The sequence below is a fragment of the Nestor notabilis genome, unplaced genomic scaffold, assembly GCF_000696875.1.
Source record: "Nestor notabilis isolate BGI_N333 unplaced genomic scaffold, ASM69687v1 scaffold17926, whole genome shotgun sequence".
Lineage (NCBI taxonomy): Eukaryota > Metazoa > Chordata > Aves > Psittaciformes > Psittacidae > Nestor > Nestor notabilis.
Window position 1 is genome coordinate 33,427 of NW_009931648.1, and position 26,474 is coordinate 59,900.

The window sequence follows — 26,474 nt, forward strand, 5'->3', positions numbered from 1 at the left end:
ATAGGGAATTCATTGTGTTTGGTTTAATAAATGCATATTGCAGGGTGTTGTGAGGTTTGGTGGTTTGTACTGGTTTTGTTGGGTTTTTTTCTGAACTAAGTGAACCTTGACCTGCCACATTGCAACTTAACTAGATCAGTTAAGACATGAGAAGTCTTACAGAAACCAGGTTAGTGTCATCTCCATGCAAGGTTGCCTTAGCTGCAATTGAAGAAGTTTTAACTTGTTTGAGAAGACAAACAAGTGTGGTGGGTTCAGAATAAATTACCACAAGGCTTTTAAATTGTTCTTTGATTGTTGCACAGATTTTGCATGCTGTCGTCTTGAATATAAAAAGTTAATTTACAAGCTACAGGTTTTACATTCCCAGATGATATGGGAACCTTGGAGAGAGCTGCCATAAAGATTTGTCATCCATCCTCTATTTGTATTATAGTGAGAAAAAGAGTTGTAAATGGTACTGCAGAAATGGACACTTGTGACGCCTTCTTTTTCCTAATTCCAGGGCATATTCCCTTGTGGATTCCAGTCAAGTGTCTACCTTCCTGATTTCTATTCTCCTCATAGTCTACGGCAGTTTCAGGTAAGATTTTTCTTCAAGGTTCTCAAGAATTTTTCTTTTTCTAATAAAAATATGGTGAGTGACTAAACAGAATTTATGCCTTTGGTTTCATTGTATCTTTGTCAGACTGATGCCAAATATTTCTTGCTTCTGAAAAGGAAATGGAAAAGGAACAAAAAAAATCTAGTTGTGATTTCTGAAAGACATAATTTTATGTCAAGTTACAAGAACATAGAAGATAACTTAGCAGTTAGTCCTTGAGGACAGCTTTGTAAAACTGGATTTTGGAGGGTTTGAAAGTCTTGTTGAGAGATAGGATGCAATGTCATTGGTATATGTTATATTTCAGTGTTGGTTGATTCAGCAGGTCCTTATGATTGCTTGTAAAACAAGTCTTGTACAACAAGATTCCAAAGTCCCAGTGCTATTTACTTGAGTGTGAGTAACACCTTAATACAGAAGTGGGAAACACCATCAGTGTTGTATTCCAGCAGAGTGTCTGAGAACTGCTGCAGGATAAAGTTGAACCTTCAAAAATGAGATTTGCCCCATTTTAAGAGACTTAACTATAGTTTAGAGAAAACACAGTTGTCCCTTTAGACTTGCATTTTGTATTAGAGTTTGGTTTAATGTAGTGGCCCCTAAGGAATGAAGTGTGTACTGACATATTAAAACAAAAATTAATCACAGCATGAAAGCATTATTTTTTTCAAACTTAAGTACAGCATGTTTTTCTTTCTGTTTCTTGAAGAGCATTGCTTCATTTAACAAGTCTATGATAAAAGGCCATACATTCACTGTGAAGTCTCTGAACTGCTATGACTATTCCTGAAATAGATGATAGCTGTGGTCATACATATGATGTAAGCTGCAGCTGTTAGGATGAGAGGTTTTAAATTGCCATCATAAGTTAATAAGATCATATAATGAAAGAGCCAATTTTTGGTAAGAGCTCTTAACAAGGATTAGGTAACAGCACTGCTGATGGAAATAGAAAACAAAATCTAGAGATGATGAAAATAGAAACAAAAGGTTGGTTTTGCTTGATATTTTTTGTCAAGTTTTGGGTAAGTTGAGGGACTAATTCAATTTGCAATCATTTGAATTTATGCAGTTTTGTAAAAAGAACATAGCAAGAAGCTGTTAAGAAGCATTTATTACAATTCAGTTGTGAAAACATAATGCAGTATAAACCAGCAGGAGTGCTTGAGCTTAAACTGACTGCCCTTCTCAGAGCTCCTTGCCCTTAAAAATCTCCTCCTGCTATTTGCCATCCTGTTCTTATATACACATGCTCTTTTACCATCTTGTCTGAAGTTTTACATTTAGAATTGCTCATGCAACAAGGACTGCAAACTTCAGAGCAGTCTAATTTACTGGATGAAGTAGTGGAATGGTGATACAAACCTGTGGAGGAAATGGCCTGTTCTAATCCACTTCCTTTGCACATAATCTTCAAGACCCCAAGATGCAAACTCTTACAGACCAAGCTGGGGTCCCATAGTTTTACATTTACTTTCCTATAAGTAGTTTCCTTAACAGATGTCTGAGCTGAAACCTGCAGTTATGGTGGTGGCTTGGACAAATACCTATTCTGTTTGGTGAGCAAGTGAGGACAAAAGCAGTTTTTTACAAAAAGTTGTACAGTGGTGTTAAGAAATCAAGTGTGGTAGTAAATGGCAAAATTGTATTTGTCTTGGAAATTCCTAAAGTAGTAAATTAAAAACTTCTGGCAAAGTGGGTGGATTTTCTTAATTTTCTTAGAAAAGTGACTTGCCAGAAAGAGGAATGTTACGGCCCAGGGTGCTCATTCTCAAAAGACAGCAATGGTATCCTCATCTAGATTTGAGTGTTTCATCTTAAATGGAGCTGTCATAAGACAAAAACCAATAGCACTTCTTAGTTAACCTTCATGTTGCAGAAAGTGGGTTTGGTTTCTGATTTTCAGTTTGAAAAGCAGCAAATAGAGTTATTGTGGTATTGCTGTGGCAAGTGACTTAAACTCAAGTGCAGTAATAGGATCAGGAAGAATTGGGTGGGTGAGTCATTAGGATAAAATCCACGTGTGTGGTGGATCTAATCTAATGCAAGAGGTTTCAGGGGAACAGAGGAAATGCTTGGTCCACTGTCCTTATTCATACAAGCAGCATTTGTCCAAAACCAAAACATGCCAAAAAAACCCTCAAAACCCTAAAGATATTCAGAAGAATGCTTTATGGATCATGGGGAAAGTCCACATCCAGAATGCAGAACAGTTTAAATCAGTTTCTGCTTCTCTTGCTGTCAATGAGTGAGCATTTCTTTCCCTCATTTCCACTGGCTCAGGAGTTTCAGCTTCAAGCCCTCCCTAACGTTTCTCAGTTCCTGATGTATTTTATTATCGACTGCCAAAGGAGCAACTATAAGCCTTTAAACCATTACAAGCTGTAAACTGGAGCATGCAAGTATATGTGTTAGTTAATGAGGTTTTAAAGAAGTGAGCTTAGCTTGAAACAGGTTGTTTCCTATGAGTTCTTGCAAGACAGTCACCTATTCTCATCCAAGTGCTTTTCTGTCATTTAAATGTTGGGGTTACTTTGCAGGCAGGAAGCAGCTAAATCATCTTCTTATCTTGTCACGTATCCAGACATGGTCTCTCAGCTTATGTAAAGCCAGATTTAACCCAGAACTAACCTGTTCAAGTATCTGTGTTTAAACCAAACCAAGCAGCATGGAATGAAACTGGTGTCTTCTGTCTGGGCTTTCGGTACCTAAAGTACATGCATAAATAGAAAGTAGTTCAAAGGGTATCCTTATGGTTGGCTTTATGACTTGACATTTATGGAAATCAGGATACATATTTCACAGTAAAAAAAAGAAAGGCTGTGCTTGGAGTTCATAAACATCTACAGCCGCAGTGCTGGCAGGGTGGAACCAGGGTTTGGATAGTCCTTCTCACCAAATGGTACAGCAACGGTTGTCTGCATGTGCACGCACGAGTGGGTGCACATAAAGTACCCCTGGAAGATGAGATATTCTTACCAGAGGCATGGGACTCAGGCAGTCTTACTCCACGTAGGCAGTGAAGACATTTTTATGTGCACTTTCTGCTATTGTTTCCCTTATTCTTACTCCCACTCCAGATCTGGTATTGGAACTTGTCCTGTAATGTCACAGGACTGTTCTACAAATTACTTTAGCCATGTTATAGCACACAACACATTTCAGGCTTGCTCTCTGTAATATGCATTAAGAGTTGGTTGAATTAACTTGTCTCAGGTCAATGACTGATTCTGATTGTAACTTTTTATTTAGAGCAATCAGAATCTGGCAATTCTGTGGCAACCCACAATCCTCATAGTCCCAGAGTTGTTAAGGTTAGTGACTGTCCTGCCAAAGTAGAGCAAAAAGGAACTTCTCAGTATATTGCATCTGCAAGCACCCCTATAGATACATATTTGCTTTCATATTTCTTCCATTGTTTCGTAAGACTATTCTCCTGCGGGGTTTCCCTGAAGCATTACTCCAGTGGTAGTGATCCATAGCTGAATCTGAACTTTCATGGTAGTAGTGTGCCAGCAGCTTACTCATTCCTTTGGCCTTAGTATAACCCTACTGAGTGGTTCCCCGTGGGAGGCTGAGCTGCTTGCTTTGAAACACTGTGCTAGAAATCCTACCAACTCGAGCTGTGAGGGCCCACAGGAGAAACAACTGTGTAGTTTATTGCCTGATGGGAGGTGCTGGCTGAATGCTGCCTTTGGAAGCCCGGCAGAAACTGGAACAAAACAGCAAGTGTTTCTCGGCTTGCAATTTCTTTACAGCCCAGTAGTTTTGAGTAGGTTTTGTTCTACAATATAATTTTTAACTTTCTTGGAGGGTGTTTTCATGGAAGATCTTTTAGTGATCACTTCTCGACTTTTTATTGTGTTAGTGATAATTCGTAGCAGAGGGAAGAGCCGCATCATAAACCAGTTGGAGATTATTCCGAGATCTTGGACCAGCAGTTGTGTTGCTAAGTGAAAATAATTCCCTAATTTATGTGTACTTTTGAGGTAGAGATGTTTGTAGGTAATTATTGCTGATATTATTGGAATGAAAGCAGAACGGCTGAAGCTGTTCACAAGCAGTAGATCTAATAGTTTATTTCCAGTTTTCTTTGCTGATAGCAGTCCCTTAAATTATGAGTTGCCCAGTGCCATGGGGAGAAGGATGGTGTGAAGTTCTTGCTAAACTGCACTAACTCAGGGAGGAATGAAATGCTGCGCTGAGAAGAGAATTGTCTTGTTTGGCTGAATCTTGGATCAAGTCCTAGAGGATTGTCAGCCTCCTCCCAGATTTTTATATAGCTTGAGAGGAAAGTTATGAGGCTACAATGAATTAACAGGGAAAAAAGGAAATGTGAACGAAGGATAAAGGCACCCCAAACAAAATGCAGAGCAGAGAGATCTTTAGAAGAATAAGCTAAGAAAACAGGTTAATTTGTTAGAATTTTAGTGTTCTCCATTTCCTCTTTGTATTTTCGATAACTTTTTAGCTGATGATCCATAATCTCTGTACTGTATGTCTGAGGTTGGAGCTTCCTCATATTTTGCCTGAGCCAAAAAGCTGCTTTAATTTCGTACTGCTTGCGTAACAGAAACAGAAGAAACGAACCAGGTTTATACTGGTAGAGCCTTTTTCTCATGTTTGTTCCGTACAGTGAAACTACTGAACCCCTCTTTCTTTAATACCCCACAGTAGTCATGCTACTATAGACCTGTGAGTGCTTGATTTCAGCTTGTATGACTGCAGCACAGAATTGCTCACTTGTGCGTTGCATAGTTAACATATACACTAAAATGAAATAACTTTCATACCTGTAGAATTGTATAGAAGATTGTGGTGTATTTTTTACATGTCTGATAATTTAAATAGAATTTATTTACTTTGCGTAGTGCAATTACACCTAAGTTTGAAAAGGAGTTTAATAACGCCTGTTGACCTTGAAGTTATTCTGGAATGCTTTTATGCTGCTGCAGACTTAAGACAGGAGCTGTATGGTGGGAACCATACAGTGCTTCCGGTGGTTCTCTGTAGATTATTGTAATACATAAATATGCAGCTAAATCATGGATAACATGCGTGTATCAGAATGAGGGACTATCATGGTAAATTTGATTGCTAGTATTTTTACTGAAAACAATGTAGAATGTAATGATATAAATAATTGTTGGCCAAAGCAGACCTTAAGCAAAATCCCCCCATTTCAGAAAGTGATGCAACTTCTAAATTGTATTCCAACAACTTTTGGCATGTAAGTGAAGGACTCTGGCAAAGCGGGTAGAATACAATGTTATTTGGGAACTTTTTAGGTGTGTATATCAAAATGAAAAAATGAGTCAATTACGGCTGAGCTGGGTACATAGGGGAATGTCCTCAGTTCCTGTATTAATTTGTATTATTTACTCAGAGTTCCCTCTGGTCATCTGTTCTATGTGTATGTAAAATGTGTATCTGGTTACTTCCTAGGCTTTGCTGAAACTTATTCAGTGAAGTAAGACCTTATCTTCAGCAGACAATTACTTTTAAGCTGGTTTTGGTCATCATTTATAACAAGATTTAGAGGGAGGAAATAATCTTATTTTAAAAATGAAACCTGATAGTTGAATTTGAGTGAAAAGAATCAAAATAAGAACTTTGAAAGACTTCAAATTCATCAGAGAATTGAACCATTTATTGCATATCTATCATGTTCAACACTTCCCAGTAACACAGATCAGTATCTTCGTTATGGTTTGTTGTTAACGCTTACCAGCTCAGACTCTGTGGTGACTGGTCTCACTGCTAGAACCTGTGTAACTTGGTGCCTTATCTGTAACTGTAAGTGTTTATTTTATTTATATATTTATTTATTTATTAATTCTCTATATGTGGTGTTTTTTCTAGTAACTAGCATTAAAGGGCTTTTTCAGAGTGCTGTTGGTAGAATGATAAGGAGATGGTAGCTGATGAGTTCAAAACTTGTCTGTTAAGTTTGCTTTGTTTCCTGCAGGTCTCTTAACATGGACTTTGAGAATCAAGACAAAGAGAAGGACAATAGCAGCACAGCTGGGTCTTTTAATGGCAACAGCACCAATAACAGTAAGGGTTAGCTTTACTCCTTATCTTTCTTCTGTACTTCAGTATGTTGCATCTTTTGCTTCATCTGTCCACATGTTTCAGCTGCATGCATTGTTGATTCACCTGATGGAATGGAGCTGTTTTGTCTGGGCACTTGCCATCTTGCCATGCACTAATACTGCTGTCTAGTTCATGCCCATGGGTTTAAAACATCAATGTAGCATGTCCATAATGCGTAAAAATTGCATGCTGCACACTTGGTCAGGTTTTGCTGGAAATGGAAATGGCTTTACTTCAAAAATCTCTACCACACAGTTAGGAGAAGGGAATGAAATTTCTTTTTGTCTGGAGTGTCTCATGATGACATACTAGCCACTCCATAAGCAATGAGAGATTTCATCCTATGCTATCAAGTCCATAAGGATGATTCATCTTTGTCAATAGAGAAATTAAAGTATAGAGTTCACATGGCTTTGGGGAACTCGTTTATAATGGACAACAAACCAGTCTATTCAGAATGGGGTTTAATGTGTCCACTGCTATGTGATGATTGTCCCCTCTGTAATCTATAAATAGATTCCAGGCAGCTTGGCCATTTGAGATGCAGTGTTTTGCAGGTAAAAATATGTATGTGAACAGTTAGAGTGGAATGCATTGTACACGGTGTGCTGTAAATTCACACATGAGTTTAAGTTAGAGCAACTTATGTGGCCATATCTTGGCCATATAAATTTAGGCTCTAAAACGGTTTCTGCAAGTTTAGAAGGCAGGAGTGAGATACGTGGGCAGCCCTGTGCGTGAAACCCTGAATGCTAAGGTTGCTTTGTTTAAAGAAAGAAATATAACTTGTAAAAGTATAAATTAAATAACATATATTGCTTTTGGGGGGGGTATTTTTTCTTTAATATAGGCTCTTGGAATTTACATAGTTGCTGGAGTACAGCTTCTCTTGGCAACACAGAGCAAATAGGTTGCTGTGCTTGGTTATTCAGCAGTGAACAGTTGAGGCTTTTGGCATCTGGGTGGTAAGAGAAGACAGGCTGGAGCTGGGGAATAAGCACATTAAGGGGATTAGCTGTCAAAATGATCAGAAATGAGATGAAGCACTTTGACATGTAACACTACAGGCACTAATTCCCATATGCCAAGGTGGTTTGTAGTATGCCACTTCTGGGGTTTCGTTTTGTTTGTTTTTTCCCTTGGGAAGTTGAAGGGCATGTGAATAAATGCTGTTCTCAAAACAGGAGGAACTAGATCTGAATCACAGATTAGAACACAGAAATTTTGCACTGTCATCACTGGACTATCTATATTGTACTTTATTTACCCTTTTGTACCAGACCTGAGTAACATTGAAACCCCAAGTGACTTGAGTTCTGCTTTCTATTTTTCATATTTATTGTGCTATTTATGTGCAAGAGTAAGAGTGCACATGTCAGGACTCCATATGAAAATGGGTAAATACTTAGGACAGAGACTAAGTTGTAGTGAGTGCATTTCATGTGTTGAGGTTTTTGGACATAGGTTGGTAAGTATGAATTGTGCAGGTAACCCATTATTTAGACAACTTGCCACTCTTCCACAGAAAAAACAAACTAGACACATTCTGACATGCAGAAACAATGTGTGCGTGTGTATTTACTTGTATGTGCTTGTCTCTGTATATGTGTCTACATAGCATATGCACAGATACTCTGCTTGATAACCTAAAAGTTTATCCTTAAAATCCTGGGACTAGTAACACTGTGCTTCATACAGCAGTGTCTAATTATTTTGGAATAACCTAGTGATGTTCAGCGGGTTTTAGATCTCATCTAGGTCTGAGTCTTGTATTAATTTTTCATTAGAGACATTTGGATGCTTCTCATCAAGTGTCTACTTCAGATGTAACCTGTTATTTTAATGCTCTACAAGTATAAGTATGCCTTATTTTTAACTGCGTTACTACTTATGGCTTCTTCCCCCCTCTCATGATCAAAGGTAAATACAGCTACAGGGGCTGGTTAACTATGAGAATTTGCAGGGATGGGTGGGCTTTTCAAAGCCTGATCTTCTCAGTTTTCTTAGTAGTTCTAAAAACTCATGGTAAAATATTGTAAAAAATGTCCTGTGCCCTAATTAATCTCCCTTGTAGTCACACTGCATGGTTGAGGTGGGGGAGGTAATCAGAATAAAACTCTTCAGTATCTCTGCACTGTTTAAAATTGCTTCCAGCTCTAAATGAACAAAAAATCATGCTCACGTGTTATAGCACACAGGGCGATGGCAGGGCATGGTGAACTGAGCTGTTAGCTTCAAAACCAGGTACATGACTTGCGTGCTCTTTGAAAACTGCCCTTCATTGTTAGGGCTGATGTTATCTGGTGATTGCAATCAGTGGTGCAATTTAAGTGCATGGTGGCCTTCACCCAAGTGGAATTCGAAGCGGTGGCACCCTTTGCATGAGCTGGGTCAGCCTTACACTGTCTGCAGCTCTGCTGTTGGTCAGGCTCTTTACCTTGTGCTGAGAGGTTAAGCAAAACTTTCATAGGCCCTCTTCAACAAGTTTATATTGCTCAGTGTAAAATGATGCAATCATATAATTGCTATATTATTCCTAATCCTTAAATAATGTTTATTTTTGTAATTTGCACCATAGATAGAATGAATAACAAGAAAAAAATCAAACATTTTCTTTCAGCTTCTAGTTCTTGAGTCCTGCCAAGCAGAGCTGTTGCTGTGCACCCAGCCCCTGTGACCATGTGGTGCAGCTGGAGTGTTTCTGTACAGGCTGCTGTGCTCAGTTATGACAGTGCACAAGGATCTCAGAGTGAATGTCTCTATTGCACCAGTGCTGAAATGGAATTACAGTGTCAGGGTCCCCAGGTGTGGTGGTGAGGGCAGGCTGTCAGTGTGTGTGGTTAAGGAACAGCCAAGTTAAATGTCACTCTCTTTTCTTCTGCAGGTATTCAAACCATTGATTCTACCCAGGCGTTGTTCCTGCCAATCGGAGCGTCTGTGTCTCTCCTAGTTATGTTCTTCTTCTTTGACTCAGTTCAAGTTGTCTTTACAATATGCACAGCAGGTGACTAAGTTTTCTTCTCTTTATAAGAATTCGAATAGAACAGAAAGCACTGATTTAGTTAAGTATTGTTGATGAGGATTATAATACATGACATAGGGCATTGAAAAAAATCAGGTTTCACAGTTGTAGTTTCATGTCTCTGTGCTATTAATAAACTGACAAGTAGTATTTGAGAAGTATTTTCCACTTGGAGGTTTGCTAAGCCTAGTGAACTATAAATTGCCAGAGTTCTAAAAGATGCTGGATTTGTTATTTTATGTAAAGTTCACTTGTTTAGAAATCAGTGCTCAGAAATGTACGTTATTTTATAGTTCAGGTACTTTACATGATTACAGCATAACTCTGGAGATCCCATCCAGAGACTTCTTTTCCTAGTTTAATTTTGGGATTTGCTTTGATACAGTTTTACTTTGATACAGTTTTACTTTGTACTTCTGGTCTCACTAGTATTTTGAGTATTATAATTTTGCACCACTTGAATTTAGAAAAAAATTAAACTATTGTCTGCTAATAAATTACAGACCCACTGATCCTGTTTATTATTATTTACATTTTGTCATTTAAGTCAATATCAGGACTTAGAATAAAAATAAAATAAGATAAAATTTTGCCTTTTAATCTTTTTGCAGTTCTTAAAGCTGCTGCCCAGGGCAGCAAGATTCTTCCCACTGTTCCAAATATGCAGCAGCTTTTAAAAGTTGTACTCCTCAGTCCTCATACTAAGTCTGTGAAGATTCTTAACCCCCTAATACCTCTCATCCTCTCCTGCTTCATGTACGTGCAGTGCAGGCTTTGCCCTCGTGGTTTAAGTCCCCAGCTATGCATCCTCTCCAGCCTCTTGATCTGGCCGATGCTGGTGGGTGAAATCCAAATCTCTGCTCTTGACATGAGTCTGGAGGCTCCTGTCCAGTTCTGGAAGCACAGTGCTGTAGAGGTCTGCTGAATAGTGCTTTTATAGCTTTGACCTATGACATACATACACATTCTTTCCTATTAAAATTAAATTATTACTTCAGATAAAGTCTACTATTTGCTAGATATTAGGGGAATATATACACACACAAATATGTAAGATGTTATAAGGGAATATTTATGACAAAAGACCAGTTTTGATTTGTCGCATTTATTGGTCCATTAATTTCCAGAATGACCTTGACATTTATAACTTTATTTGTGGTGTGTAATCAGATGATCTTGTGTCAGTTGGGGTTTGTTGCAGCTTTAAGAGGGTTGAGTCTGTCTGGACCCGTGTATGTGGGTATCTTTATTCTTTAACCTGGTTTTACGATACTTTTGTGTTTTTCCATGGCATTGCATCAGAGGGTGTCATTAAGCTCAGGGCACTTAGGCCCCAGACCCTCTGAAATGCACAGCAGGATGCAAACCCTGCTGGAGTGGGGAATGTGGGAGCTGTGGGACTCAACCCTCTGTCCCCTGAAGCTGAAGTAGTGCTATTTACATCTTCTTTTTGTAAATTATAGAGGATGATGTGGGGAAATTCTACATTACAGCTGATGGCAGATTCTTAAACCTTCCTCCGACAAGGATTTGTCTCTCGGGAAGAGTCAGGAGCAAGGGCAGGCACAGCAGACAGGCCAGGGCCAGGACCAGCTGCTGAGCAGGGGCCAGAACTGAAGAGTTGGCGCTTTGCCTGCAGGCAGGAGCTAAGCCAAAGGATTGCCCATTGAATAATAGGTGTTGAGACTGGAGGGAAGAGAAACTTATGACTGGAAGCCTGGACAGTCAGGAGTGAGACTGGGAGTGGGTACTCATGGGCACTTTGTATTAGTGTGATTACATTTAATTCTTATACTCTGAACAAGCCCAGCTTGGGGGTGGCAGCATTTGCGGATACAGGACAGGAGACGCAGGGTTCCCTGCCGAGAGGAGCTGGAGGGGAGGGAAGGGAGAGATTCCAAGGGCAAAGAGGGTCAATCTGGGCTGAGGAGGAGTCATTCTGGCTGTGGTGGCACAAGGACCTGGGCAGCAGGGCACAGGCCTTGCTGGGTAGTGAACTTTGCCAGGTGCCTCTGGAAAGGTTCCTGTTTCAGCATGTGCGGAGTTGCCACGCTCACACTGTTTGTTCTTTTCCCACCCATTCTGCTTTCTTTCCTCCTCTCTGAAATACTGAGAGAGCTGGGAGTTTGCACGGTGCTCTTTGCCTACAGACGCTTTTTAAAGCTTTCTTTTTAAATGAATCTATTTATTTGTTTGTTTGTTTGTTTTTATCTCTCTCCCACCAGAAGGGGCAGGATTGAGGGATGGAAACGTGGTTTGACCACATCCCGTTTCTTTTCTCCAGTTAGCTTAGGCTGTGTACTAGAGAGAATGTTTGATTCCTTCCCATCCTCTTCATTTGACAAGAGAAAAACAAAAAATCCCTTTTAAAACCCAACAGCAGCCACCCCAGTTTAAGGAGTGAGTAGAGGGCAGCACGAAGATTTTATTTGCAGCATGCAGAATGTGTCGAGCAACTCTTCCACTTCCACTTCCATCTGTTCTTGCTACAGGAGTTTTGTACGTGTGCTGCTGCCTTGTCTGTGTCTCCTGGCCCTCACTCTGCAGCCTTTTAAGCAGTCCTTAGTGCAAATTCAGTGCTAGGATATTTAAAAGAGCTGGAAGGAAAAATGATTGTACAAACCAGCAGTTACTAAAGGTTTTCACAAAGGCGTGGGTGGGATAAGTATGCTCCTTAAAAAGAAAATGTTTATGGGAATAGTCTGTTTGGATAAGTATGGGTTTGTATTGTCCTGCTTTCAAAAACTTAAAGCACTTTGTATTTTAAAAAAGTGAAGTGTCCAGCTACTGGCTGTAATTTATTTTAAGTTCTGCTTGTTTTGGTAATGAGTAAAGGGGTTAGAGTGAGATATGGGGGGGAGGGAGGAGTTAAAAAGTGGAAAACCCCCATAAGTTCTGCAGACTTTGTAGGACATCTTGAAGAATTTTAAAAGAACCTCACAACCAGTTTGTAGTAAGTTCTTTTTCTTTTTGACTCTCACAATATTTGAGGACTGTTTTTCTTGCTGAGCTGATCATGAATAGCTTCAAGACTTTATTTTATTTTTTTAAGGCTTGGGGACTGGCCATTGCATTCCTTTCAGAGATTTTATTTTGGCAACAGTTTGAAAGCCTACTAACACCAGAAGTTCTGGAGAAAACCTTGGAGCCTTTCGTTGCTCTTGCTTTAATAATACTGCAGCATATGATAATAGGACGTTGTTGCAAGAGCTTTTTCAGATTGGAGAAGCTTGTTTGTGTACTGTAGAAGTTAGGTGTGAATGTACTAAGATTGCCTTTTCTTCTTTTTCTAGTCCTTGCGACGATAGCTTTTGCTTTCCTTCTGCTCCCGATGTGCCAGTACTTAACACGGCCTTGTTCACCTCAAAACAAGTAAGGACTTGAACAATCTTTTGCTCCTCTTCTTGTATGTTGTGTTTATTTCTTTTAATGAGAGTTCTTGAGCGGAGTCTTTGGTTCTGAGCATTGACCTCAGGGCTTCGGGGCTGATGTTTGTGCATATTTTTTGTGTGAACACCATGTTTCCACTTTGAAACTCGGAAGCACAATTTCTGCAAGTCACACATGCTTGCCAGCCGAGGAAATGCGCTACCATTGCAGGGGACTAGATTTCCCAACAGTGGGTTTTAACAAGTTTGGCTTATTTTGGCTGAGATTTCAGAGTTTAGGATTTGGTATTGGATTTTAATGTTTATTAACATTGGGCTGTGGATTTTAATGCTGGATCTTTCAGAGACTGGAGTTAAACCGGTGAATATTACAGCTGTTAATGTCATGTTCTGAAACTGATCTCTTTTTTTAACCTTGTGGCTGGAGTTCATGCTTGCAAAAAGCACTATCTTAGATGCTGCTAGGAAATAGCATTCATGGTAACAATTTCAAGAGAGGTGCCAAGATTTACAGGGGGGTTTTCCATCTCTGTAGTTCAGGCTTTACACACAGTAGTTGAATGTGAGGAAAGCTTTTATTTTGTTGCTGTTTTGGTACCTATTTGTGGCAAAGGAACTTCCCCTCAGTTGTTCTTGGCATCTTTCATCAGCAGTTGAGCCTTGTTCCAGCAGGGTCCATTTTCTGTTCTTTAAATGGAAACATAAAATCTTCTAGCTAATGTTTATATGTTGTTCCTAGGATTTCCTTTGGCTGCTGCGGGCGTTTCACTGCTGCTGAGCTGCTCTCATTTTCTCTGTCTGTGATGCTTGTCCTTATCTGGGTCCTGACTGGCCACTGGCTCCTTATGGATGGTGAGTATGTGAATCAGGGGATTTTAGGAGTGGCTTGTGCCTGTTCTGATAAATCCCATCCCCTGGTGACGACTGCTGAAATGTGCACATAATACTGGCTTGCTGAGCTGTACTGTTGTGTGGTAGACTCCCTGAAAGCAGCCACTGTCAGGAACATGCCAGAGTAGTGTTTGGGACACCTGTTTTTCTGGTTTGTGAAAGCTTCCAAGGAAGTGCCAGGACACTCATGAAAGATATTCCACACCTGTGTGGTGAGGGTGAATCGCCAGTTGTAGCTAAAGATGTGTGGAGGCAGTGGTGTCTGTGAGTCACAACCTCATCTTTACAATCTGCTTAATTTTTGCTGTGCATCTTCTTGTTCGTTGGTTCAAATGATCAAATAATTTGTTGTGAGACAGTTCACAGTAGCTGATTGTCTTTGATCTCTTTGATGCTTGCCACGGATGGGGAGGTGGGTGAAGCTGGCAGGCATCCAGTTGGCTTGGAGGTGTGATTTCTTTTTTGTCATGCTGGTTGAACTGAATTCACAGCTTACTGGGCTGAAAAGGAGCTTTCCTCCTCCCCTCCTGCCTCCCAGAGCTCTTGTGCTAGCTCTGGCACTCACTTAATCACATGGTAAACTGATTCAGCTCACTAGAATGGCAGCGTACTCTTTTTTTGCCAGGCTATTTTGCTGCTGCTGCAGTAAGATGAATTGGATTATTGTGCAGTCAGGTATGTGCTATATTTGGCTAAAGGTAAGTGGCAGCATGATAGGATCTGAGAGGATGAAGTGGATATGATTGCAAAGGGATGATGGGGAAGCCAGGAGCAAGACCTCCGCTTCTCAGCAGTGTCAGGCAGCTAAATTGGCATAGGACATCTTGTGAAATGGCACCCTGAGGTTGTGATTGCTTGAGGAAAAATAGCTGGGACAACATTACCTGCCCTTGAAGTTGTTTGTTGGAATAGAAAACTTACATCACATCCGCTCTCCAGCTCCTCCGGAATGAGGCAGCAGCAGCAAGTCCTTAGCACTGAAACCTCTCATGGCACCTTGAATATTTCTTTTGTTTACAAGTGTTATGTTTCATTTGTGCTTTTTGCTGCTCTAAAAGTTCCACCTGTTGTAGTTGAGGGAATGCATTTTACAGCACCCAGACACTAAATGAAAAAATGCAGGTCAAGTTTGGTTCGTGTGAAGCAGGGTAGCCCATCATGAAATCAAGAGTGATTTTTGATCTGCAGGAGCTACAAAGCTAAACGGGATGTCAGGCATGGATTCTGGCAAAATCTGAAAAGACTTGTCTACACGGAGGTACCAACAGAAGTGTTTCCTTAAAAATAGCTGTTTTTGTGAGTGCTTCAGTCTGAAATAGTGGGCTTTGAGGTAATTAATCTGCACGGCACTGAGCTGCTGGTGCTGAATGGTTTCTGGGATTTACTCCTCTTGGTGCTTGTTTAGAGTTTACTGAACTGTGGTGATACTGTTTGGCTTTGGTGCATTTTATGTAGCTTATATGAAGAGAGTTTGAACTCTATAGGTAAGGCTCATGTCATTTGTTCAAATCCAACTAAATCAATGTTTGTCAATGACACTGAACAGGGAACAGCATTTACTTGCCTTCACCAAGGAAACAGACTCTGCAGTTTTACTCCTGATACTATACTGCTGCAAATGGGACCACGTCATCTCTGCCTTTACCCTTTGCTTCTCTATAAGTGAATCCTTGAGACTCTAGTTCATCTTGTTTGGAGGGCAACATGGGCAGTAAGTGCTGCTCGACCCTGTATGCGAGTGGAGCCCCTCAGCCCATGCGGGCCTGTGCAGGCTGTGCTGCAGTCGGAGCTGTCTCAGAATGAACCAGATGTTGTGAACAGGCTTCACGTCGCCTGGGCCAGTGGTGGGAGGGAGGAGCGGGGCAGGCATCTCCTCCTGACAGTACACCTCAAGTTTTGTGTGTCTGGTTTGCTGATGTGGAGCTCGTTCTCTCTCTGTGAGAGTATTTCTACTTTAGAGCCGAGTAAAAAGGAGGGGGAGTACTTCATGGTCATTTCTAGTCCTTACAAAATTGAGGTGTGGCGGTTACTGCCAGAGCTGTCTTCACTGCTCAAATACTACAATTCTCCCAACTGTGCAGTAGTTGGTTGAACTGTTTCTAAAGCCAGGGGCATTGTACAGGATAGAATGAGCAGATACTGTCTCCAGGGGGTTGTTCTGGCATGTGATGATGCACATTTATAGGTCTTGAAATGCTTATGTCTCAGAGCAGATTGATGACAGTCATCAAGGATGGTCACTGTCCCCTGGTTAACAGGTTTCCTGAACAGAGGACACAGCTAGAGATGTACAGTGGGAATGCTGCAGATGTGCACAGTGTCTGTCTATAGCTACAAAGTGAACTGAACAGTCACGGATACCCTGGGAACTGCTGCAGGCTTTCACTGCTGCGGCCACTGGGCAGAGGCTGCTTCCTGACGTGTGTTCTTATTCCCACTCTTTAAAGTACACTTTGAGAGTTTTAAAGCAACATGATTAGATCAAAACTTCACTACCTCTTTCTATCAGAGGTCAACTGGTGGCCTGTGGGGGAAGCTTAAACCTTGGTAGCTTGCACAATGCTTTGTAAACCAGCACCACACCACCAGCATCCTGGTGGTTTCATCTGTTCTGTAGTGCAGTAAAGCTGAAAACCACACTGTATCCAGAGAGCCTGAGCATGTACGTGAGAATATACTTAGTCCTCACAATATCCTTATTCTGCAAGGAGCATGCTTGCAGGGACCCTGAGGTTCATTTGTTCTGTTAGTTGAAGGTTGACTCTTTCAGTTAGTTCATTCTTGCTCGGCTTCGTTATCCAGCTTCATTGCCCAGCACTTTCTACCCAGAGCCTTTTGTGTGGCCATTTTACACCCCCTCACTACACACACTCTTCCCCCTTCTTCCTTTCTTCCTCCCTTCTCCCTTTTTCTCTCTTTCTCCCTCTCTCCCCACCTTCTGTCTTTCTTTCTCCCTTTTCTCTCCTATCTCTCTTTCTCTCTTTCTCTTTCTCTTTCTCTTTCTCTTTCTCTTTCTCTTTCTCTTTCTCTTTCTCTTTCTCTTTCTCTTTCTCTTTCTCTTTCTCTTTCTCTTTCTCTTTCTCTTTCTCTTTCTCTTTCTTAATGATTTATATAATGTATTTCAATTCAGATCTGCCTTATACAATGTGTCAACACCATCCATGAGCTTGGGTACAGATGACTTTGTTTCCCACATGATTTCTAGAGTTTCTCATTGCAGAAGGAAGCTGGCTTCCATTTGAGAAGCCTCTCAGTGGTTTGACTGCTTGTCGGCCTGATTTACTTGTATTTGCTCTAAGGCATCCTTGCTTCCCTTCTGTTTTTTAAATTTACCAATATTTCTTAAGGCAGTTGCAAAACCGCATAATTATTATCATGTGTATTTCACTGTCATCTAAAGGACATTTTTCCGTGTCCTTTTCTGCCCAGTCTTTGCTTGGTTTGATGAAAGTGCCTTCTTGTGTGCCTGTGTTCCTGTCAGTAACGGAGAAATCAGTTGTGTGACCAACAGATAAAACCTCATGCTGGTTAAAATATTTCCACTTCTAGTTAATTATAACCTGGAAATCCACTCCTAAATATAGGCTTGTTTGGGCTATTGTTAACATTGGCTTTAGAGAAACCTCTTTGATTTAAGACAGACTGTTCCCTTGTGTTTGCTCTTCTGCCAGAGGAAGTCAGTAACTGAAGGCTATATTGAATGACTGAATGCAGTTCTTTTTCTCGCTGCTTTGCTGTGTCAAATTCTTTAAACCTCAGTAATTTGCTTACATTTTATAGCAAGTGCAGTTGTGCAGCACTATTTAAGGTACATTTTTATGAGAGTAATCCCATTACTGTGTTTGAACTGGCAGCTGTGATGCTCGGTGCTGTGCTGAGCTTATCAACTCCCAGAAGATAAGGTGGGTTTGGCAGAGCCAGTGCTGGGCTGCAGCCCCTGGGCACTGCGAGCAGCCACGCTGGCAGGCCTGCGGTGCCACTTGAATCCACAGGGATGTGTTTCCTTGGTGTTTTGGTGGAAGAGCTGCACACCTTGCAGGCGAAATGCAGACGTAAGATAGTTTCACAGCTGCATCATTACAGCATGAGAGTCCGAAGGATAACTTGTACATCTTGGCCTGGTCACGTTGTCGTGCTGGTGGGCACATATGGAATGATCTATTTTCCCTGGATTCACTGGTTTCAGTTGGTCGGAATAGGCTTGTGACTGTTTATAATTCTGTGTGATGTTAGACAAACACATCTGCTTACAGATGTCCACATCCTTAAGCATACTCTGGTCCCAGCAGGGCTCCATTATTCCTTGTAAATGTCCTGATACCGTAGATTGATTTGCTTCTTTTTATGTATCTCTTTAGGGATTCACTTGTAAACAGTTGAAATATATTTGAATGTCATATACAATCATACATAGAACAGTTAGGGTTGGAAAGGACCTTAAGACCATCTAGTTCCAACCCTCTGCCATGAGCAGGGACACCTCACACTAAACCATGGTGCCCAAGGCTCCGTCCTACCTGAACACCGCCAGGGTTGGAGCATTCACAACTTCCTTGGGCAACCCATTCCAGTGCCTCACCACCCTCACAATAAAGAACTTCTTCCTTGTATCTAATCTAAACTTCCCCTGTTTAAGTTTAAAGCCATTACCCCCTTGTCCTACCACTAGAGTCCCTAACGAAGAGTCCCTCCCCAGCATCCTTGTAGGCCCCCTTCAGATACTGGAAGGCTGCTCTGAGGTCTCCACGCAGCTTCTCTTCTCCAGGCTGAACAGCCCCAACTTTCTCAGCCTGTCTTCATACAGGAGGTGCTCCAGCCCTCTTATCATCCTCGTGGCCTCCTCTGGACTTGCTCCAACAGCTCCATGTCCTTTTTATGTTAAGGACACCAGAACTGTACACAATACTCCAAGTGAGGTCTCACGAGAGCAGAGTAAAGGGGCAGGATCACCTCCTTTGACCTGCTGGTCACACTCCTTTTGATGCAGCCCAGGATACGGTTGGTTTCTGGGCTGCAAGCGCACACTGAAGCCGGCTCATGTCAAGCTTCTCATCAACCACCACCCCCAAGTCCTTCTCCACAGGGCTGCTCTGAATCTCTTCTCTGTCTGGCCTGTAGCTGTGCCTGGGGTTGCCCTGGCCCAGGTGCAAGGCTAGGCCTAAAGCAGCAGGAAATCACACAAATGTGGAGACTGGGATTATCTTTTTTTTTTTTAGTGTAACGTCAGTTTTCTGCCCTGACAGAATTCCTCTTGGAACAGAACTAACGTGAGCTGTGCCGTGCTGTTCAGCTTGTTGATCTGGCTGAAAATTCACCCTTGGGAGAGGGGTTAAGAAAAGACTTGCCCATATTTTTTCCCCATTGGTAGGCAGGCTTCCACATGGATTCTTGTTATTGGGAAACCCCTGCCTATCCAAACAACAGTATTTCATAGTTGGTGTTGGGCAGCCGCCCACAATCTTGCCCAAGCAGAGGAGGCCACGGAGATGCTGCAAGGGCTGGAGCAGCTTTGCTGCAGAGACAGGCTGAGAGCTGGGCTGGTTCAGCCTGGGGAAGACTGGGGAGACCTTCAAGCAGCTTCCAGTGCCTAAAGGGGCCAACAAGAAAGCTGGAGAGGGACGTCTTACAAGGGCATTAGTGATAGGACAAGGGGAAAATGGCTTAAAAATGAAAGAGGGAGATTTAGGTTAGATATTAGGACAAAGTTCTTCCCTGTGAGGGTGGTGATCTTTAAGGTTCTTCCCAACCCAACTGACAATTCTGTGACTGTGATCGGCTTGAGTGGGCTTTTGTCACACCATGTTCTAACATCATGTACCCAGGCTGTTTCTGAATTAAGATTTTATTTATCAAGGATTCTATTTATTGTATGCATTTGCTAGAAAACCTCCGAATAGCATAAAAGTAGATGTTTATGTGTGGGGCACAAACCAAAAAGTTGCTTCTGTTTTTAACTGGGTAGCCAGTGGTGGAGTCTCTAGGACACAAGGCACGAGAACGTTTCTTAGTGGTGGGTAGTAGAAGGTGAGTGGAGTGGGCAGCTGTGCCTGCAGAGGGATTCCTGCTTCCATGGGGGCAGGCTCACAGTTGGCTATGGAGTGTATTTGGACTGTTGCTAACTCTGAATTTCACTATTTGGAAGTAGTAGACAGTCCTCTTGTGCATGCAGAGCTGCACAGGTGCAACAGAGGCTGCTTTGGGGGGATTTTCTGTGAGGGAGGTACTGGCTTGGGAATGTTGTTTGTTTTGTTTTGCTACTTTTAATGAACTAATTCTGTGCTTGCATTTGTAGCTCTGGCTATGGGCCTGTGTGTTGCAATGATAGCCTTTGTTCGGCTGCCCAGCCTGAAGGTTTCCTGCTTGCTACTCTCTGGGTTACTAATTTATGATGTCTTTTGGGTAAGTGTTTTGTTTGGTTTTGCTAAAACTGTTTTTATCCTTTGGATTTGTAGTTGGCTGTGGGCCACTTGCACATGAATTGTACTAGTATGAAGTTGATGAAATCTGGCAAAGCCAGAAGATCAGCTTCTTTGCTCCATTCCGAGACGTTCAAGTCTGCAGCACGATACAAAATGATTTCCTCACCAATTATTGACAGAAGCAGAAACATGACTAGAAGATTTCAACTTTGGCAATTCAATTTATTATTTAAAAAGATACACTGGACCTCAAATTGTGAAAGCCTGGCTGAAGATCAGCACGGGCATTTCCAAGTGAACACAAAGCCTTATCCACACTTGCACAGTGTGAACGTGCCAACTCCTGATCAGCAGGGAAATCCACAGAACAGGAATGCAACTGATTCATACCCAGGGAAAATCTTACTGCGCTTCTACAAGAAACCTGATAGAATAGATCTTGTAATACTGAAAGGATTTTGTGTTACCTTTTGCCTAACACCAAGCACTGACCCAGGGAAGCGCTTGTGTGTAGCCAGTCGGTTTCCCAGTGTGATGAGCTGTAGAGTAAGGGCCTGCAGTCCTGGACTATCTGCTCGTAGTCTGGATAGATCCTTTGCCCAAAGATCTCAAGATATTAACCAGTATCTTGATATCAGATATTATATTCCAGTTATTGTTGAGGATTAATGGTGTAAAAAATCTTTATGAGCTTTTTAAATACATTTTGCCTTTTATTGTCAAATACACAGTGTATGTGTATTGAAAATCTGGACAATAGCCTTTCTTTTCTTGAATAAGCAAAGCAGAAGACACGCAGCTTTGAGCTGCTCTGTGATTGTGCTGTGTAATTTCTAACCATTTCCTTGCTCCATAGGTCTTTTTTTCTGCCTACATCTTTAACAGCAACGTGATGGTGAAAGTAGCCACACAACCAGCTGATAATCCCCTGGATGTTTTATCCCGGAAACTTCACCTGGGACCAAATGTGGGTAGAGATGTTCCCCGTCTGTCCCTGCCTGGTAAACTTGTATTTCCAAGGTAAGATCAGCTGTTCTTTTACTATGCGTTTATTATGTAAGAAAATTTTTCCCTCCCTGTATTTTGTAGTAGTGCTGACTCTGTTGGAAAAGACTAGCTTAGTTCCCTGTTTAGTCACTCCCTCTTCATGATAAAAAGGTATGGAATGAACAGTAAGGACGTGGACACCTTCATGTTCTGGCTCACAGCAGGCAAACATGATCCTAATTAAGTTTAAAAATGGCCTGTTCAGAACAGGATACACCTTTTGATGTATGTGTGAATTCTGCAGACCCAGGGTTTGTTACAACATCAGAATAGTCTTGATCACTGCATAACTGCAAGTGATTAGGAAGGGAGTTAGAAACTGTTCTAAGCAGGGACAGCTTTACAGGGTAGGTGTGTGTTGGAGGGAGATCATTCCCCATCTCTCTTCCACAGGGGTTCTGTGCTATCTGAGGTTTTTAATCAGATGTGTCTGGGCCTGATGGGCAGTAAGTAAGCTCCAGTGCACCAGCAGTTACACAGAGGTTATGTTGGTGAATTTACTCTACTCTTGTTCCTTTAGATGTTGGGGTGCTGAAATTACAGACATCAGTTGTTGATTCTCTGCAATGAGAAAACCCAAATTATTCTGTCAACTCTGTGGTAACTTAATCAGGCTTCGTTTTCATGAAAAATGGGCCATTTTAGTTCTTAATCTACTTAACAGTTGACCCTTCTGTGGGAATCTTGTGAGACTGTAGTTTTCTGTGCGTTCTATCTGAATGAGGCTGAAGATCTGAGAAGTCCATAAATTGACTTATTGCCTTGTATTAGAGGTGATCTGTGTGCACGGGAATGAAGGTGCAGCGTGTGTCAGTATTAAACACTGTGATAAAATGGTCAGCAACGCTGGGGAGATGAATGAAATACTGAATTGGTGGATCTGTTTCACTGAGTGACTTAAGAGCAGCTTAAGCATTACTGGTAGAAATAAACTGGTTTGGAGCAACATGTCATTACTGTCAGAATGAGTATGATTAAAAAAGAGCTTAGGTGGTGGCACCATCACTGAGGAAAAGATCTTCAGTAGCCAGCATTTAGCCAGCATTCTACTACATAGAAGTTTGCCACTAGAAAGAAGGGATGTGCAGAACGAAGCTCAGAACCAAAGTGGAATCATCTAGAGCTTGTCCCCTCGTGTTCTGGGCATGAACCCAATTTCAGTTGCTGTCTAGTTCCACAGGTAGCCACTTCTCCATGCTGGGGATCGGCGATATTGTGATGCCAGGTCTTCTGCTCTGCTTTGTCCTGCGTTACGATAACTACAAAAAGCAAGCCAACAGTGATTCCTGTGGTGCCCCAGGACCAGGGAACATCTCTGGCCGTATGCAGAAGGTCTCTTACTTCCACTGCACACTTATTGGCTATTTTGTAGGTGAGTACTTGGTTTAATATGGGTAGCTGCTTAGTGAGCAGGAAGTGGGGTTATTATAGTAGGTTTAAAAGATGATGAAAGCAAGTGTAAAGAGGCTTTGAGAGAACACTTGGCTGTGTTCTTTTTTAATCCTCCTCTCTTTGTGTTTGATGGGCATGTTCTAGGGAGAAAAACCCTTCTGCAGTCTTAAGAGGTTTGTTGTATTTTATTTAGAGAGTGAAAGAGATTATCAGTGTATTTTTGATAACAACTTCTTATACTTTGCTTTACTAGCATAGAAGGTGCAATAGCTCGTACCTGGGCTATGGGAACAATATAGGAGTTTCTAGATGGATTATGCTGTGCAAGAGTACCTGTAGGTAATTCACCTAGGTAATTCCTGCATTTTTGTGTTGTACTGCTAATGTTTATGATCCTCTGATGGTTTAGTACATACAGAAAACTGTAAATAATCACAACTGGAATTCTGCTTATAATTTGCTGTGGCCATCCCTCTCCTCCCTAACATAAAATGGGTTTTTCCCTGTGGTCAGGACATGTGTGTGCATATCCTGACCTCCTGCAGCCCTTCCAAGGATGAAAAGGAAAGATTATTTCCTACCAATAGCCTTCCTCCTCCGCCATCTCATCTTTCTCCCTGCATTTTGGCGAGTATCCAGGAAAATAATTCCTGGTGTATCCAGCCCTTGACGGTCTGAGGGAGCATGGTGCCGTCACCTTCCTCCCCTTTGCCTTTTGTTGCAGTTTGTTCAAGTTATTCTTAGCTTAATCTTTGAGATTCAGAACTGGAGCAAGTGGCTCAGCACAATCTAATAGTAAAACAGAGTAATCTGACTGGTTTGTTTCAATTTTATTTAGGGAAGATGAAGCACAGGGAAGTAACTTTTCCACAGGCTCTCTGTGGAAATAGCGGGAAGGGAGCCATGTGTGGATGAACTGGTGAGAACATCCATATACAACCTGTACAAACACAGTCCCCTTCTTCTTCCACAGGTCTATTAACGGCAACAGTAGCTTCTCGTATTCACCGGGCAGCCCAGCCTGCCCTACTCTATTTGGTACCTTTCACTTTATTGCCGCTCCTCACCATGGCCTATTTAAAGGTAAGACAGGATTATGTACTTGCAGCAGGAAGCTCTGGGGGCAGCTGGAAACGGGTTCCCTGTTCTTGCATGGGGCAGCACCTCTCATGAGGATGATGCGTGTCCTTAACAGCCCTGGCCCAGACCTCAGGTACCACTGCTGCTGAGGTGAATCTTCATTTTGGAGGACTGAGGAACTGAGAGGCGAGTTCCTGAACTAGAAGATGATTTATGTAGATAAAGTAACAGTAATTATAGGCTATATTCTGAAGGAGTAAATGCTGTTTTAATTAAATACGTGAATTTGTCCTTGCCTGGCTGGTCATGAAAGAACACACGCACAAAGATCCAGCAGAGACCAGAGGCAGATCCTCGTTTACCTCTTTCCCGTTGCTTGTTCAGAACTGGAATTTTAAAATGTAGCCTTTCCGGTCCCAGGGCAGTTGATGAAACACAGCAAATGCTCTGCAGAGCACAAGAAAGGGCAGAATTTTCCACCTGCATAAATATTTCCTTCCCATCAGAAACCTGTTTTGGGTAGACCTGCCATCAAAATAAGACAATTGGGCCTGACAGGGAAGGGGGTTTATTTTTTACTGTCTCTGTTGTAACTTGCAAACCAGGTGAAGAATAGATTTGCTTTAAGACATACCTGCCATTATACATGCATTTTAAAACATGAATTCTAAGTGGATGTCAGTGTTTCTGAGAGCATGGCCCTTCTCCTGTTTTCCTGCCCAGGGCGATCTACGTCGCATGTGGTCTGAGCCTTTCCACTCCAAGTCCAGCAGCTCCCGTTTCCTGGAAGTATGATGGAACAGATAGGAAGTGACCTGAACTTCTGCCTTGGTCCTTTTCACTTTAACTTGTGGCTTTGTAGTCTCCTGAAGCTGGACTGGCTGGTGCTTGGGAAGGTACCACTTATGGGACTTGTATGAAAGGACTTTGTATTAAAAGGAGGAAAAGAAAAAGGCAAAGATCCTGGAGCTCTGTGTGGCTCCGTGTCTCCCTGCAGATGTGGAACTGGGGACCCTTTGTGCAACTGCAGCCACTTTCCTCTTTTCCTCACTCGGATGGATTAGTACCAGACTATTACCTTTGTGAGAGAGGAAGAGACAGACTTGAAACTGAAAACGGCTTGAAGTCGTTCAAAAACTTGTGAACACTAAGAGAAACCACGGTTAAGCAACTGAAGCTTCTTCAGAGAACCCCTCGTGGACATTGGGACCAGTTTCCTGCTGGACTTCGGGTTTGAAAAGAACTGAGACAGAAGCTCTTCTGTCACCATATTGGGTTTTTTTGATCTATTAAATATTTCCTGTGGTGTGAGGTTACTTATTAAATCCACAGACATTGAGTGACTTCTTGCAGTATACATATAAAAATTTGTTGTAACAAGTTACATTTCCACCCAGATGTCATGTTTGCAGTGAAAAAGGGCACGATTTTTATACATATATATATACACACATATAGATATATATATGAATAAATAAAAAGGAAAACCTGCTAAGATCATGCTATGTAGCAGACAGGGGCTTGCTGTAATTTTTAGCATGTAGAGCAGTTTACTCTGGCTTTCTTGTCTATGGATCTACGATGAGCTGCTGGTGTCCCCCCGCCCACAACTGAACCTGCAGTTTAAAACCAAGTGTAGTATTTGTACTGGTTGTACTCATGGACTTTAGGGGATATTTGATTTTGATCAATGTAGCAAACTAGGGAAGCAAAAATTTCAAACCCAGCCCTGTTGGGGGGAGGGGGGGAGGAGGAGTCTTTTTTCCTTTTGTTTTATTTCTTCATTTGGTTTTTCTACCACCAGCCCCCGTGCAGGTTTTTAGTAGTTTCCTCCTGACCCAGTGCATGTATTATAGCAGCAATTGTCTTTGTGCTTTCTGATCATAGTAATGTATCACTTGTAAATACATTTTTTCTATTTTCTATTTTTTTGTATTTTGCATTTTGTTTCAGTAGTGCTGTACCTGCCCTGCCCCTGAAACAAACAAAAAAAAGGAAAAAAAGAAAAAGCAAACTGTCCTTTACTGTTGTGCCTGTTGGAGTTTGTGTGGTGGCTGCTTTGTACCTGTAGCCTGGTCAAATGTGGAGGTTTTCATTGTGTTTTTTAACCAGCCGTTCCAGCTCTGCTGTTTCAGACTGAAGGCCTTCCCTCAGGTAACTACAACCTTTTCCCTTTACCATACTCTGCCAGTTTGGGTTTGGGGAGCTCCCCGAAAGCTCAGAGTTCTTGTTAGTTTGATAGATGCTGGTAACCATGAGTTGACTGGAAGGAAACCAGGAGTGTTCAAGTGTGAATGTGACCCAACAATGAGTTGGGGTCTGGTTTTGTTACCTCAGGTAAGGAAGCTTCAGTGAGACGTGTGTGTGTGCTCCTTTCTGCTCTGTCAGCCGTTGTGGGAAGAGCACGTTCAGCACAGTAGAAATCAGTGTCCAGCCACGTGTGTGAACTGCTGTTAATGGACACGTTCCTCTGTTCTCAGGCACGGGCCGACGGGCTCGGAGCTGGCGGAAGGGACCTCTGAGACAGGTGAAAG

At 41.8% G+C, this 26,474-nt stretch overlaps 1 protein-coding gene across 1 annotated transcript; it reads left to right on the forward strand.

Moving 5' to 3' along the window:
• Positions 1-505: 505 nt before the first annotated feature.
• On the forward strand, positions 506-25,264 carry SPPL3 (signal peptide peptidase like 3; the record flags this gene model as incomplete). The annotated part of the gene is made up of 10 exons (XM_010016010.1): positions 506-583; positions 6,573-6,661; positions 9,585-9,704; positions 13,016-13,094; positions 13,851-13,963; positions 20,295-20,401; positions 21,278-21,441; positions 22,641-22,840; positions 23,834-23,943; positions 24,664-25,264. Coding segments are annotated over 10 exons (1,132 nt in total), but the record flags the coding sequence as incomplete, so codon positions are not given.
• Between the last annotated feature and the right edge of the window lie 1,210 nt (positions 25,265-26,474).